The sequence below is a fragment of the Rana temporaria genome, chromosome 4 (assembly GCF_905171775.1).
Source record: "Rana temporaria chromosome 4, aRanTem1.1, whole genome shotgun sequence".
Lineage (NCBI taxonomy): Eukaryota > Metazoa > Chordata > Amphibia > Anura > Ranidae > Rana > Rana temporaria.
This window is the reverse complement of record NC_053492.1, coordinates 464492360-464505986: the sequence shown is the minus strand read 5'-3', so window position 1 is coordinate 464505986 and position 13627 is coordinate 464492360. Positions and strand designations below refer to the sequence as shown.

General features: G+C 47.2%; 1 protein-coding gene across 1 annotated transcript in view; it reads left to right on the top strand.

Annotated features, from left to right (window-relative positions):
• The window catches only part of TMX4 (thioredoxin related transmembrane protein 4), a gene marked incomplete at its 5' end in the record, with an annotated part of 76679 nt that overhangs the window by 2246 nt on the left and 60806 nt on the right, over positions 1-13627 (top strand). Inside the window, 2 exons of the mRNA XM_040347852.1 lie at positions 3256-3301; positions 4874-5002. Of these exons, the coding sequence (XP_040203786.1) occupies positions 3256-3301; positions 4874-5002 (175 nt within the window). The remainder of the gene's footprint in view (positions 1-3255; positions 3302-4873; positions 5003-13627) is intronic.

The following is a 13627-nucleotide window of genomic DNA, read 5'->3' as shown; positions in this document are numbered from 1 at the left end:
AAATTGCTGGTCCGCGGACCAGACTTCCTGGAAGGCTCAGGCGGATTTGCCCTTCCAGGGAGAGAGGCTATTTGGTGCCTCGCTGGACGACATTATTAAGGATGTCACTGGGGGTAAGAACATACTGCTTCCGCAATCCAGAAAGAGTAAGGAGCCACGCCGTAGTCCAGGGCCCTCCTTTTTCACTCAGAAGCGTTTTTTCCATCAGTCTGCACCCACAGGTAAGCGTTCCCAGGCCAACAAGGGGTCAGCTGAGGGATAAAAGCGTCCCTATGTTTGCAAGCCTGCTGGGGCTCGGGGTAATAGTACCTGTGCCGCTGCCGGAAAGGTTTCAGGGATTCTACTTCAATCTGTTTGTGGTCCCAAAAAAGGACGGGGTCCGTTCAATCCTGGACCTCAAGGCCCTTAACTCCTTTTTAAGATACGAAGGTTCAGGATGTTATCGGTTCGCTCTGTGGTCGCTGCTCTCCATCTGGGGGATTTTCTGGCATCTTTGGACATCAAGGACGCATACTTGCATGTCCACATATATGTCGGACATCAAAGATTTCTGCGTTTTTCAGTCGGGGACGATCACTATCAATTTGTGGCTCTCACTTTTTGGCTTGGCATCGGCACCAAGGGTTTTCACCAAGGTGCTCAACCCGATTCTGGCCTTGCTAAGACAGCGAGGAGTCGATATTAAGTTTGTGGCCAGGTCAAAAGATCCCTTGGGCGGACGAGACAGATGCGTTAGTGGCCCCGTGGGGACAGTATTGGCTAATTTATGCCTTTCCCCCACTGAAACGTCTACCTTGTCTGCTCCGCAGAGTGGAGACCGAGGGGATTCCGGTGATTTTAATTGCCCCAGATTGGCCTCCGCGTCCCTGGTACGCCGACCTAGTGTGCCGGATGCCCCTTGCCGATGCGAGAGGACCTTCTGTCGCAAGGTCCTATACTTCATCCTGTTTTACAGTCGCTGGCTTTAATGGCATGGCTGTTGAAAGTCATGTTCTAAGGGACCAAGGCCTGTCAGACTCTGTAAATTCCACCATGCTGAGGGCATAAAAGTCATCTTCTCGGAAGATCTATCATCACACTTGGAAGGCCTACTTCTCTGTGTGAGGAGATGGGGTGGCGTCCACGGGGATATTCGGTTTCCAGAATCCTGCTGTTTTTACAGCGTGGAGTGGATCATAAACTTGCCTTAAGCACCATTTAAGGGGTAGATTTCAGCCTTGGCGGTTTTCTTTCAATGACCCTTGGCGGCTCATTCACTGGTGAGTGCGTTTGTGCAAGGGGTCCGACATGTGGCTCCTCAGGTTCGACCACCACTACCTCCGTGGGATTTGAATCTGGTGCTCTCAGTACTTCAGAAACCTCCCCTTTGAGAACATCAAAGATTCCTCTTTTGACACTCTCTCAGAAAGTTGCCTTTCTGATGGCCATTGCATCTGTCAGGAGGGTTTCTGATTTGGCGGCATTGTCTTGCAAGTCCCCCTACTTGATCCTCCATAAGGATAAAGCGGTGCTACGCCTGGAGCCTTTGTTTCTTCCGAAGGTGGTTTCGGCTTGTCATCTGAATGAGGACATTGTACTAACATCCTTGTGTCCTCGGCCGTCGCATCCCAAAGAGGTTGCGTTACACCTTCTACGGCTCAGTTTCGGAGGTCAGACTCACTGTTTGTGTCGGTCACTGGTCCAAAGAAAGGCCTGGCGGTCTCGTTGGCCACCATTTCTCCGTGGATCATACAGATTGTGATTCAGGCTTATGCACTTAATGGGTGGGCGCCTCCCTTTCATGGCGCATTCGACCAGAGCAATTGGTGCCTCCTGGGCTTTCCGACATCAAGCGTCTGTCTCACAGGTGTGTAAGGCGGCGACCTGTTCGTCCATTCACACTTTCACTAAGTTTTACAAGGTTGACGTGCATGCATCTGCGGATGCTTGCTTCGTCAGCAAGGTTTAAGGTGCAACTCCTCCGTTGAGGAGCTGTTTGTTTGGGGTGAAGTTTGTTTGATTGCTGTTCCCACCCCTCGTTTTTTGACACTGCTTGGGGACGTCCCTAATGTCAAGGGTTGTAAAGTTACCTTAGTGCAGTCCTCCTTCACTTGCCTCATCCTTCAATTTTGCTTTTAAATGTCCTTATTTCTTCTGAGAAATCCTCACTTCCTGTTCTTCTGTCTGTAACTTCACACAGTAATGCAAGGCTTTCTCCTTGGTGTGGAGAAAGCCTCTTGAGGGGGCGAGCAGGAGTATCGGGACGCTCGCCAACACACAACTCCTTTCTCTATCTGCAAAGTAGAGAGCGTCCTGACTTGCCTGCTCGCCACCTCCCCCCTTCAAGAGACTTTCTCCACACCAGGGAGAAAGCCTTGCATTACGGTGTTTGCTTTTAAAGGACATTTAAAAGAAAAATGGAAGGATGAGGTAAGTGAAGGAGGACTGCACTAAGGTAAAGGAAGCTAGATAGGGAAAACATTTTTTTTCCTTCACAACCCCTTTTAAGGAAGCTTTGTCTGTCCATGGACGAAAGAAAATAGGATTTTTGTACTCGGCGTAAAATCCTTTTCTCTGAAGTCCATGGACGGACACAGCACACACCCCTCCTTCTTTTTTAAGTTTGTACTGCTTTTTGACGAACTGAGCTGCTGAGTGCAGGGTCATAATCAGAGGGACTGCCCCCTGGGCGGGGCTGTTCAGCTTTGGTATATAATTACATGTTTTTATATATCTAACATGTCTGCCTAGTCCTCTCCTAATAGACGGAACATAACCCTAATGTTAAGACTTAAGGAAGCTGTGTCCGTCTATGGACTTCAGAGGAAAGGATTTTACGGTGAGTACAAAAATCCTATTTGCAATTTTTTTTTTTTTTTTTTTACAGAAACTAAGAAAAAAGTGTTTGGTTTTTGTTTTCTTTTATTTTTTATTTTTTTTACTTCTTTTTTTTTTTTTTTTTTGTTTAGCCAAAAAAAAAACGGTGGTAATTTTAAAACCACCAAGAGAAAGTTCTATCTGTCTCATACAAATGATGATAAAAATTTCACATGGGTACAGTTTTGCATGACTGTGCAATTGTCATTCAAAAATGCGATGGCGCTGAAAATTGATCTGGTCAGCAAGGGGGTGGAATGTCAGGTATTGAAGTGGTTAAAAAGTGTTTTGTTATGCACTATAGGCAGCTTTCACACAGCTCTTCATATGTGGTTCATCAATAAGCCTGGTTGTCTGTACTGTGACAGAAATGGTGAATGTTTTGCTTTTATTTTCTAGGAGTGAGCGGCCGGTTCTTCGTAACAAAACTTCCAACGATTTTCCAGTAAGTTTACTAGTCAATTATTAAAGCGAAAACAATGTTTACAATATTTTATTAAGTTTCTCTTTTGATTACTTTTGGCTGTTACCTGCTATTCATAATTCAGACCCCCTGCTTATAGAGGAAAGTCTCTGAAGTGAAAATTAAAAGTCAGCAGCTACAAAAACTGTAGCTACTGACTTAATAAATGTCCAATCCCCTGTCCCAAGGATCCAGCTGTGTTATCACCCTAGTTGTTTCCCCCCTGTGTCTTCCCTCCCTGGCATCTTCACTATGGCATCCGGCTGTGACAGCTTGTGGCTTTACAGCTGGGTGCACACTGCACGTGCGTGTGTGGTGCTGCGTTCTGTGACTGGGCCCAAAAGTCTTCTGGAACCTGTCATGTCACCTGCCATACACAACAAACTTCAATGCTCTGTATATTCTGAAACCTTTCTGTCAGAACCAGCATTTACTTTTTCAGCCATTTTGAGCTCCAGTAGCTCTTCTATTGGATCGGATTAGCCACTTGCCAACCAGCCGCCGTCATCTTGCGGCAGGTTGACACATTCCCGTGAATCGCCGTAGCTGTACGTGGGCCCTTTAAACTGCTCCAGCAGACACGGGGGGACACTATGCGCGTGGTTGGTGGCCGCTATATCTGATGGCCACGTGCGATCACGCGTGTGTACACAAATCCCCATTCTGAGAGGAGAGACAGATTGTCTGTTCCTACTAGCTAGGAGCAGCAATCTGGCTCCTCCTCTAGTAAGTCACATCCCCATAGAGTTAGAAACATCCAGCAGGGAACACGTTTAAGCCCTTGATTGCCCTCCTTCCCTGTCAGTGTCATTTATACAGTAATCTGTGCATTTTTTATAGCACTGGTCACTATATAAATGTCAATGGTCCCAAAAAATGTGTCAAAAGTGTCCGATATGTCCGCCGCAATGTCACAGTCCCACTAAAAATCGCTGATCGCCGCCATTACTAGTAAAAAAAAATATTTTTATTTTTATAATGCCATAAATCTTTCCCCTATTTTGTAGACGCGATAACTTTTGCAAAACCAATCAATATATGCTTATTGATATGTAGAAGAATACATATCGGCCTAAACTGATGAAGTAATTTCTTTTTGACTTTTTTTTTTTTTTTTGGGGGGGATATTTATTATATAGCAAATAGTAATTGCAGAGGTGATCAAATACCACAAAAAGAAAGCTCTATATGTGGGGGGGACACAAATTTAGTTTTGTGTACAGCATCGCGCAATTGTCAGTAAAAACGGCGCAGTGCCGTATCGCAAAAAGTGGCCTGGTCATTGGGGGGGGGGGGGGATTCTTCCAGTGATTTGGTTAAACAGGCCAGCTTTCCCTCCCCATGTATATCGGTGTGTCTTGGCCGCCCATGGCCCCGTCGCCAGTTCACCGGTTTCCACTTCCTTTTTGGATCACGTTTGGTTGGTCCAGACCACTGCAGACTGGGAACATCCTAAAGAGCTGCAATTTTGGCGTTACTCTTATCCATCAATCTAGCCATTACAATTTGGCCCTTGTCAAAGACACTCAAAGCATGTTTTGTCTTCATTTTTAGTGCCAAAGATGGAGTGTTCCGATGTTATCATGGCTCCCGAATGGTTGAAGATCTCCACACCTTCATTGCAGAGAACAAATGGAATGTGATAGAGCCGGTTGCGGGATGGAAGTCGCCTTCCTCTGTCTTGTAAGCCCTGAATATCCTTGTATTAATGATCTGTAAAAGACTCGTGAGGTATTTGTTGACATGATTTTGAATTAAGAAATAGTTTGACAAACATTCCATCCATCTTATAGGTTACATACAGTATCTCACAAAAGTAAGTACACCCCTCACATTTCTGTAAATATTTTTGTAACGGTCAGGGGTTAACGCCGTTTACGATATTCCATTCCACCAACCCAAGACAGCTCATCGACAATCCGGCAGACAGGACCCATTGTATTTTCCCCAGAAACGAGACGCACACTGCTCTGTCTCCGGTTCCAAACGGATTGACAATTTTTATTGAGAAGGCAGGCTTTTATATACACAAAATGAATGCTGCATTAATCAAATGGACAATGACGCACTCCACCCACAACATCATACAATGGTTCCTAACGAGTCCCCCTCAATCCACATCTTAGACAGACGTTCTGACTCCGTTATAAGCTATTCTCACCTGCTACACAATACACATTCCTTTGTAGATGTAATTGACATGCTAATCCACTACAGCTGAAAAGTCAGATATCTGACCTTTCAGACTGCCAACCCCCAACACATCTATCCTCAATAGACTTTCACACATTACAGTGTCAATTAGCATAGCACAATGAAATATCTTAGGAGCCAGACTCAACACCTCAACAGTATGTGTCCCCACATGAATGAATACTGTCCTATTGACCTGTTGGGTCCAGAATAAACCACCTGTAATATTTAAAGATATCCTGCAATACATTGTGAATTATCATTACTGTCCCATCTCATGTGATTCATGATATAATTTCTCAGTCATCCTATGCCCCTATTGGACATAGGATGACCCTAGACCCAAGAGTTATTGGTGAAGCTGAAACGGGAGTACCCCCACATCCTTCAAGAGCCTCTGGGTCCCACGGCCCTCCCGTTACAATTTTCTTCTACCTTTTCATGTGACAACACTGAAGAAATGACACTTTGCTACAATGTAAAGAAAGAAAAATAACTCCACACACAGCCATTAATGTCTAAACCGCTGGCAACAAAAGTGAGTACACCCCTAAGTGAAAATGTCCAAATTGGACCCAAAGTGTCACTATTTTGTGTGTGGCCACCATTATTTTCCAGCACTGCCTTTTTAAAGGTACACTAAATGTTCCCATTTAAAAAAACAAAATAACAAACATGTTATACTTACCTCCACTAAGTGAAAATGTCCAAATTGGGCCCAATTAGCCATTTTCCCTCCTCATGTCATGTGACTCGTTAGTGTTACAAGGTCGCAGGTGTGTTAAATTTGGTGTTATCGCTCTCACTCTCTCTAATGCTGGTCACTGGAAGTTCAACATGACGCCTCATGGCAAAGAATTCTGAGGATCTGAAAAAAAGAATTGTTGCTCTACATAAAGATGGCCTAGGCCAGTGATGGCAAACCTTGGCACCCCAGATGTTTTGGCACTACATTTCCCATGATGCTCAACTACACTGCAGAGTACATGAGCATCATGGGAAACTTAGTTTTTTAAAACATCATGGGTGCCAAGGTTCGCCATCACTGGCGTAGGCTATAAGAAGATTGCCAAGACCCTGAAACGGAGCTGCAGCACAGTGCCCAAGACCATACAGAGGTTTAACAGGACAGGTTCCACTCAGAACAGGCCTCACCATGGTCGACCAAAGAAGTTGAGTGCATGTGCTCAGCGTCATATCCAGAAGTTGTCTTTGGTAAATGGATGTATGAGTGCTGCCAGCATTCCTGCAGATGTTGAAGGGGTGGGGGGGTCAGCCTGTCAATGCTCAGACCATACGCCGCACACTGCATCAAATTGGTCTGCATGGCTGTTGTCCCAGAAGGAAGCCCCTTCTAAAGATGATGCACAAGAAAGCCTGAAGACAAGCAGACTAAGGACATGGATTACTGAAACCATGTCCTGTGGTCTGATGAGACCAAGATAAACTTATTTGGTTCAGATGGCGGCAAGTGTGTGTGTGGCGGCAACCAGGTGAGGAGTACAAAGACCAGTGTGTCTTGTCTACAGTCAGGCATGATGGTGGGAGTGTCATGGTCTGGGGCTGCATGAGTGCTGCCGGTACTGGGGAGCTACAGATCATTGAGGGAACCATGAATGCCAACATGTACTGTGACATACTGAAGCAGAGCATGATCCCCCTCCCTTCAAAGACTGGGCCGCAGGGCAGTATTCCAACATGATAACCCCAAACACACCTCTATGATGACCACTGCCTTGCTAAAGAAGCTGAGGGTAAAGGTGATGGACTGGCCAAGCATGTCTCCAGACCTAAACCCTATTGAGCGTCTGTGGGACTCCTCAAATGGAAGGTGGAGGAGCGCAAGATCTCCAACATCCACCAGCTCTGTGATGTCAACCTGTGAAGCTCTGGTGAACTCCATGCCCAAGAGGGTTAAGGCAGTGCTGGAAAATAATGGTGGCCACACAAAATATTGACACTTTGGGCCCAATTTGGACATCTTCACTTGGGGGTGTACTCACTTTTGTGAGATACTGTACATACAGGGTCTTTCCTTTTATACACATAGCTAGTGACCCATGCATTGGTACAGTACCTGCACACATCACACACTGGAGGAGGCTGTTGCCAGACTGGTGCCACTCCACTGTGTAAATCGCCCCTCCCTCACCCCTTCCTCTAAAGTGAGAAGTATGGTGCAAAGCAGTGGAGGAGTCTCAAGGTGAGGTGCTCTGTCACTTGTAAACACAGAAGCAGGTAAAGGAAGTTTTCTGCATTGCCAACTTTTCTATGGCAGCTTCTGTGTTTACAAGTGACCTTGGTGAATGGGGCCAGTGTCAAATGGCGGTACTTTATAACATTGCGTTCCAGCTGAAATAATCTGTGTGTGTGTGTGTGTGTGTGTGTGTGTGTGTGTGTGTGTGTGTGTGTGTACACTCACTGGCCACTTTATTAGGTACACCTTGTTCAATTGCTTGGTAACACAAATTGCTAACCAGCCAATCACATGGAAAAAACCAAATGCATTTTGGCATCTAGACGTGGTGAAGACAACTTGCTGAAGTTCAAACTGAGCATCAGAATAGGGGAAATAAGTGACTTTGAACGTGGCATGGTTGTTGGTGCCAGACGGGTTGGTCTGAGTATTTCAAAAACTGCTGATCTACTGGGATTTTCGCACACAGCCATCTCTCGGGGTTACAGAGAATGGTCCGAAAAAGAGAAAATATCCAGTGACTGGCAGTTGTGTGAAGGAAAATTCCTTGATGTCAGAGGAGAATGGGCAACAGTAACTCAAATATACACTCGTTACATCCAAGGATTGCAGAATACAATCTCTGAACACACAGCGCGTAGAACCTTGAAGCAGATGGGCTACAGAAGCAGAACACCACACCGGGTGCCACTTCTGTCAGCTAAGAACAGGAAACTGAGGCTACAATTCGCACAGGATCACCAAAATTGCACAATAGAAGATTGGAAAAACGTTGCCTGGTCTGAGGCTCGATTTCAGATGGTGGGGTCAGAATTTGGAGTAAACATGAAAGAATGGATCCATCCTGCCTTGTATCACCGGTTCAGGCTGGTGATGGGGGTGTAATGGTGGGGGGGATATTTCTTTATCGTACATCACGGGACACAGAGCGGCATTCATTACTATATGGGTTATATGGAGTACCTTCAGGTGTAGACACTGGCAATCTCAAACAGGAAATGCCCCTCCCTATATAACCCCCTCCCATAGGAGGAGTACCTCAGTTTTTCCGCCAGTGTCTTAGGTGTTAGTCATGGTTTAGCTTGCCTCCACATCCTTGGGATTAGGTGAGCTAACCGGTTCTGTCCAAAAAAGCCTCAGCGCTAAAGTGGTCAGTAACCGGACCCCAAACCCTTGGGGTATAGCCCATAATGCTTTTCTTTTTAGAGAGCTGGACCCTGGGCCCAGAACTTAGAAACCTTTGGGTGCCTAATGTTTCTGTTGCCAGAGTGCTATATGGGCCCAGGACAGTGGATCCTTCATAGGAACCCAGGGCCTGAAGGTCTAGACATCCCCACCGAGTTGGGGGAAGATTGGGCCTCTTGCTTGGCAAAGTCCTGCGGCATGGAGCAGGTAAGTGAGGGGAAAACTTGCGGAACTTGGTTCTTAGCAGGTTTTTTCTGGGGGGTCACAGGGGACATGCCTAAAGTTATGCACTGCATCTGGCAAACTAGTCACATATCATAAAGATAGGATGGCTCTATATGTATTATTCCCCATAAGATGTGACCTCCCTTGTAGTGTTGGAAAAGCATTGAGTGGGGCCTGTGTGATATAAAAGTATATGTGTGTGTCAGAGAGCTGTGCTTACCTGCAAGCCTCCAGGCGATGCTCCATTCAGTCTTCCTCCTCACGGCCTGCAAAGCAGGCAAAACGCTGACCTCCTCATGGTTCCAGGCTGCAGGCTGCAGTTTGCTGGAGCAGAGAGGTCCCTTCCTCCCAACCCCACCCCCCCCCTGTCGGGAGGGGCATTTCCTGTTTGAGATTGCTGGGGGGGAAGGGCGGGTCAGTGGCTTAAGGAAGGGGCGGCCCTTCCTTGTTTGTTCCATATAGCTCATTCAATACTTTGGAACTGAGGAGGAAAGACCAGAACGGCAAGCACGGGGCGCCGAGGACACACAGTGGCCAGAAAGAATATTGCAGTCTTCAGAAAGACTGTTTTCAAGCCTAGGAATAGGCTGTTTCTTTTCCATCTCATAGTTTTTCTTGCAATACTACTCAGGGGGACAGAATGTTTTTTCTTTCCTAGATTTGAAAAAAAAAAAAAAAAAAAGAGATTTTTTTTTTGAAAAAAAAAAAAAAAAAAAAAAAAAGTGTCATCTAGGGGAGAGGAAGCATTTTTTTATCCCCCAAACAGGTGTTTGGGCATTTAACTATTTATAAGTCCCAGGTACCAATAAGTAGCAGGTGTACCTCGGTATTGTACCATGGCATCAAAAAACAAGGGTACAAGAGGTGGGGATTCCCCCAGAGAGTCTGAGGTCTCGGACAAAGCTATGCCGCTGCTTTCCCCCACAGGGAGCCTTGGGGCCATCGGGATCTGGGGCTGGAGCTGACGCGGGTCAGTCCAACCCTAAGATGGTCACGGAGGAGGTATTACTCACCTCTTTAAAAGAGATGCAGAAAAGCATGGGTAAAATGATAGCCGCAGCTATGCGGGGCAGTAAGCGGAATAGATCTCCGTCGCCCGAGCGCGGACCCTCAGAAGAGGAGGTCCTTTCCTCAGGGGAATTGGACGACCTCTTGGACAAGGACCAAGTAGGTTCAGGGATCGAGGATCCGGATACAGAGGAGTCTGGGGCAGTCTCCCTGAGGGAGAGCTGGTGGATTCAAGGATTGTCGGACTTGGTCCATAGGGCATTCAACTTGCCAGTACCAGATCTCCAGGTATCGACGGTTTCAGCTTTAGGCTCACTGAGGGCGCCTCAAAGCAATGCTGTGTTTCCGATCCATCCTCTATTAGAGGGAGTTTTGTTCCAAGATTGGAACAAGCCAGATAAGATCTTCTTACCACCTAAGAAGTTCTCTGTCCTATATCCTATGGAAGAAAAATTTTCCAAAAGATGGGCTACTCCTGCAGTGGACGCAGCCATCTCATGTGTTAACAAATCGTTAACATGCCCTGTAGAAAACATACAGGTGTTCAAGGATCCAGTTGATAAGCGCTTGGAAGCACTACTTAAGAACTCCTTCACTACTGCAGGGGCAGTAGTACAGCCAGCTGTGGCTGCGATTGGGGTCGCTCAAGCATTATCGGATCAATTTAAGCAGATGCTTAAACTTATTCCTGCCCAGCAGGCAGAAGAATTTTCGGATGTCCCTAAGGCCATATGTTTTACGGTAGACGCAATCAAGGATTCTATCCAGCAAGCGTCACGTTTATCGTTATCCCTTATCCATATGAGAAGACTCTTATGGTTAAAAAGCTGGGAGGCTGAGCCCCCATGCAAGAAGCTCCTGGTAGGGTTCCCCTTCCATGGAGGACGACTCTTCGGAGAAGACCTAGATAAATACATTCAGACCATTTCAAACGGCAAGAGTACTCTCTTGCCAACTAAGAAGAAGGTTCAGGGGCCTGCGTTTAAACGACAGTATTCCCCTGGGCAGGGGCCCTCTAATGCCAAGCAGTATCGACGGCCTCCTGCAAAAGCAAACTTCGGCTTCAACAGCAAATCACAAGGACAGGCTGTTAGAGGCAAAAGGCAGTGGTTTCGCAAACCAGCAAAACCAGCCCCCAAGCCAACCTTATGAAGGGGCGCCCCCACCCACGAAGGTGGGGGGAAGGCTGCGACTCTTTTCAGAGATTTGGGAAGCCAGCATTCCCGACGAGTGGGTACGGTCTTCCGTGGCCACAGGCTACAAATTAGATTTCCTAAGGTTTCCTCCTCCTCATTTCCAGAAGTCGAGGATTCCAAACGATCCGGAAAAGGGAGCCGCATTAAGATCGGCATTAGATCATCTACTTTCACAGGAAGTAATAGTAGAGGTACCAGTCCTGGAACAGGGGCTGGGTTTCTACTCCAACCTATTCATCATCCCAAAATCCAATGGAGATGTCAGGCCAATTTTGGACCTAAAGATGGTAAATGCATATCTAAAGATCCGCTCATTTCGGATGGAATCCGTGCGGTCAGCAGCTGCCACACTCCAGAAGGACGACTTCATGGCGTCCATAGACATAAAGGATGCCTACCTTCATGTTCCAATTTATCAGCCACATCAAAGATATCTACGCTTCATGGTGGCTTCGCGTCACTTCCAATTCGTGGCGCTTCCCTTCGGGTTGGCTACGGCCCCCCGGGTGTTCACGAAGGTCCTAGCTCCGATCCTAGCCAAGCTAAGGATCCAAGGGGTCACGATCCTAGCATACCTGGACGACCTCCTAGTCAGACCACTCGTCTCCCGGCTTGGAGCGAGCAGTGGCCCTCACGGTCCAATACCTCGAGAGGTTCGGCTGGGTCCTAAATCGAGAAAAGTCAGCTTTCCAGCCCACAAGGCAGTTGGAATATCTCGGCATGAGATTAGACACAGAACAACAAGGAGTGTTCCTACCTCTGAGGAAGGTAAAAGCCATCAAGGAATTAATCCTACTGGTTCTAAGCACTCGCATCCTACAGGCAGCCATCCTGTCAGCATGGAGCAGAAGGCCACAGGCCTTGGATATCCCGTTGCCGCTCTTATCAAGAGTCCGACAAAGTCTGTGTTGGTGGTTAGACCCTCAGAATCTACTGAAGGGGAAGTCTTTCAGCCCAGTGGCTTGGAAGATAGTGACCACAGATGCCAGCCTGACGGGCTGGGGAGCAATTTTGGATGGTTGCACTCGCCAAGGTACTTGGGCAAAGCCAGAGAAGCAGTTGCCCATCAACATCTTGGAGCTCAGAGCTGCTCGACTAGCCCTCAGGGCTTGGACGTCAAAATTGCAGGGGTTCCCGGTGAGAATTCAATCAGACAATGCCACGGCCGTGGCATACATAAATCACCAAGGGGGAACCAGGAGTCAAGCCGCTCAGAGAGAGGTGAGCTTGATTCTCCTATGGGCAGAGGCGCATGTGCCCTGCATATCGGCAATATTCATTCCAGGAGTGGACAACTTTCAGGCGGACTTCTTAAGCCGCCAGACTCTATGGCCGGGGGAATGGTCTCTGCATCCACAAGTCTTTCAAGCACTCTGCCAAAGATGGGGAGTGCCGGACGTGGATATCATGGCATCGAGACTCAACAAGAAACTAGACAGGTTCATATCCCGCTCAAGGGATCCGATGGCCTGCGGAACCGATGCGTTGGTTTGCCCTTGGCATCAGTTCAAACTTCTTTATGCGTTTCCCCCGCTCCAGTTACTACCCCGCCTGCTGCGCAGGATCCGGGTGGAACACATACCAGTCATCCTGGTAGCTCCAGCATGGCCCAGAAGGGCATGGTACTCACTCATCCTAAAGATGGTAGTGGGAGACCCTTGGACTCTTCCTCTACGGCCAGACCTGCTATCGCAAGGTCCGATCCTCCACCCTGCCTTACGGCATCTAAATTTGACGGCCTGGAAGCTGAATCCCTGATTCTCAGGGGTAGAGGTCTGTCTCAGAAAGTAGTCTCTACCCTAATCAGAGCCAGGAAACCGGTCTCTAGGGTGATTTATTACAGGGTCTGGAAGGCCTATGTAGGCTGGTGTGAGTCCAAGCGATGGCTTTCTCGCAAATTTACCATCGATAGAGTATTAAGTTTTCTCCAGCTAGGAGTGGATAAAGGATTGGCATTAAGCACAATCAAAGGACAGATTTCTGCTCTATCAGTGTGGTTTCAGCGGCCGCTGGCCACCCACTCGCTGGTTAAGACCTTCCTTCAAGGGGTCTTACGTATTAGACCTCCAGTTAAATCCCCGCTTTGTCCGTGGGATTTAAATCTTGTTCTGTCAAGTTTACAGAAACAACCGTTTGAGCCGTTGGCTGAAATTCCTTTGGTTCTACTGACAAGGAAGTTAGTATTTTTGGTTGCCATAGTTTCCGCAAGAAGAGTTTCGGAGCTAGCGGCCTTATCCTGTAAGGAACCATATCTTGTTTTTCATAAGGACAGGGTCGTTCTCCGCCCTCATCCTTCCTTCCTAC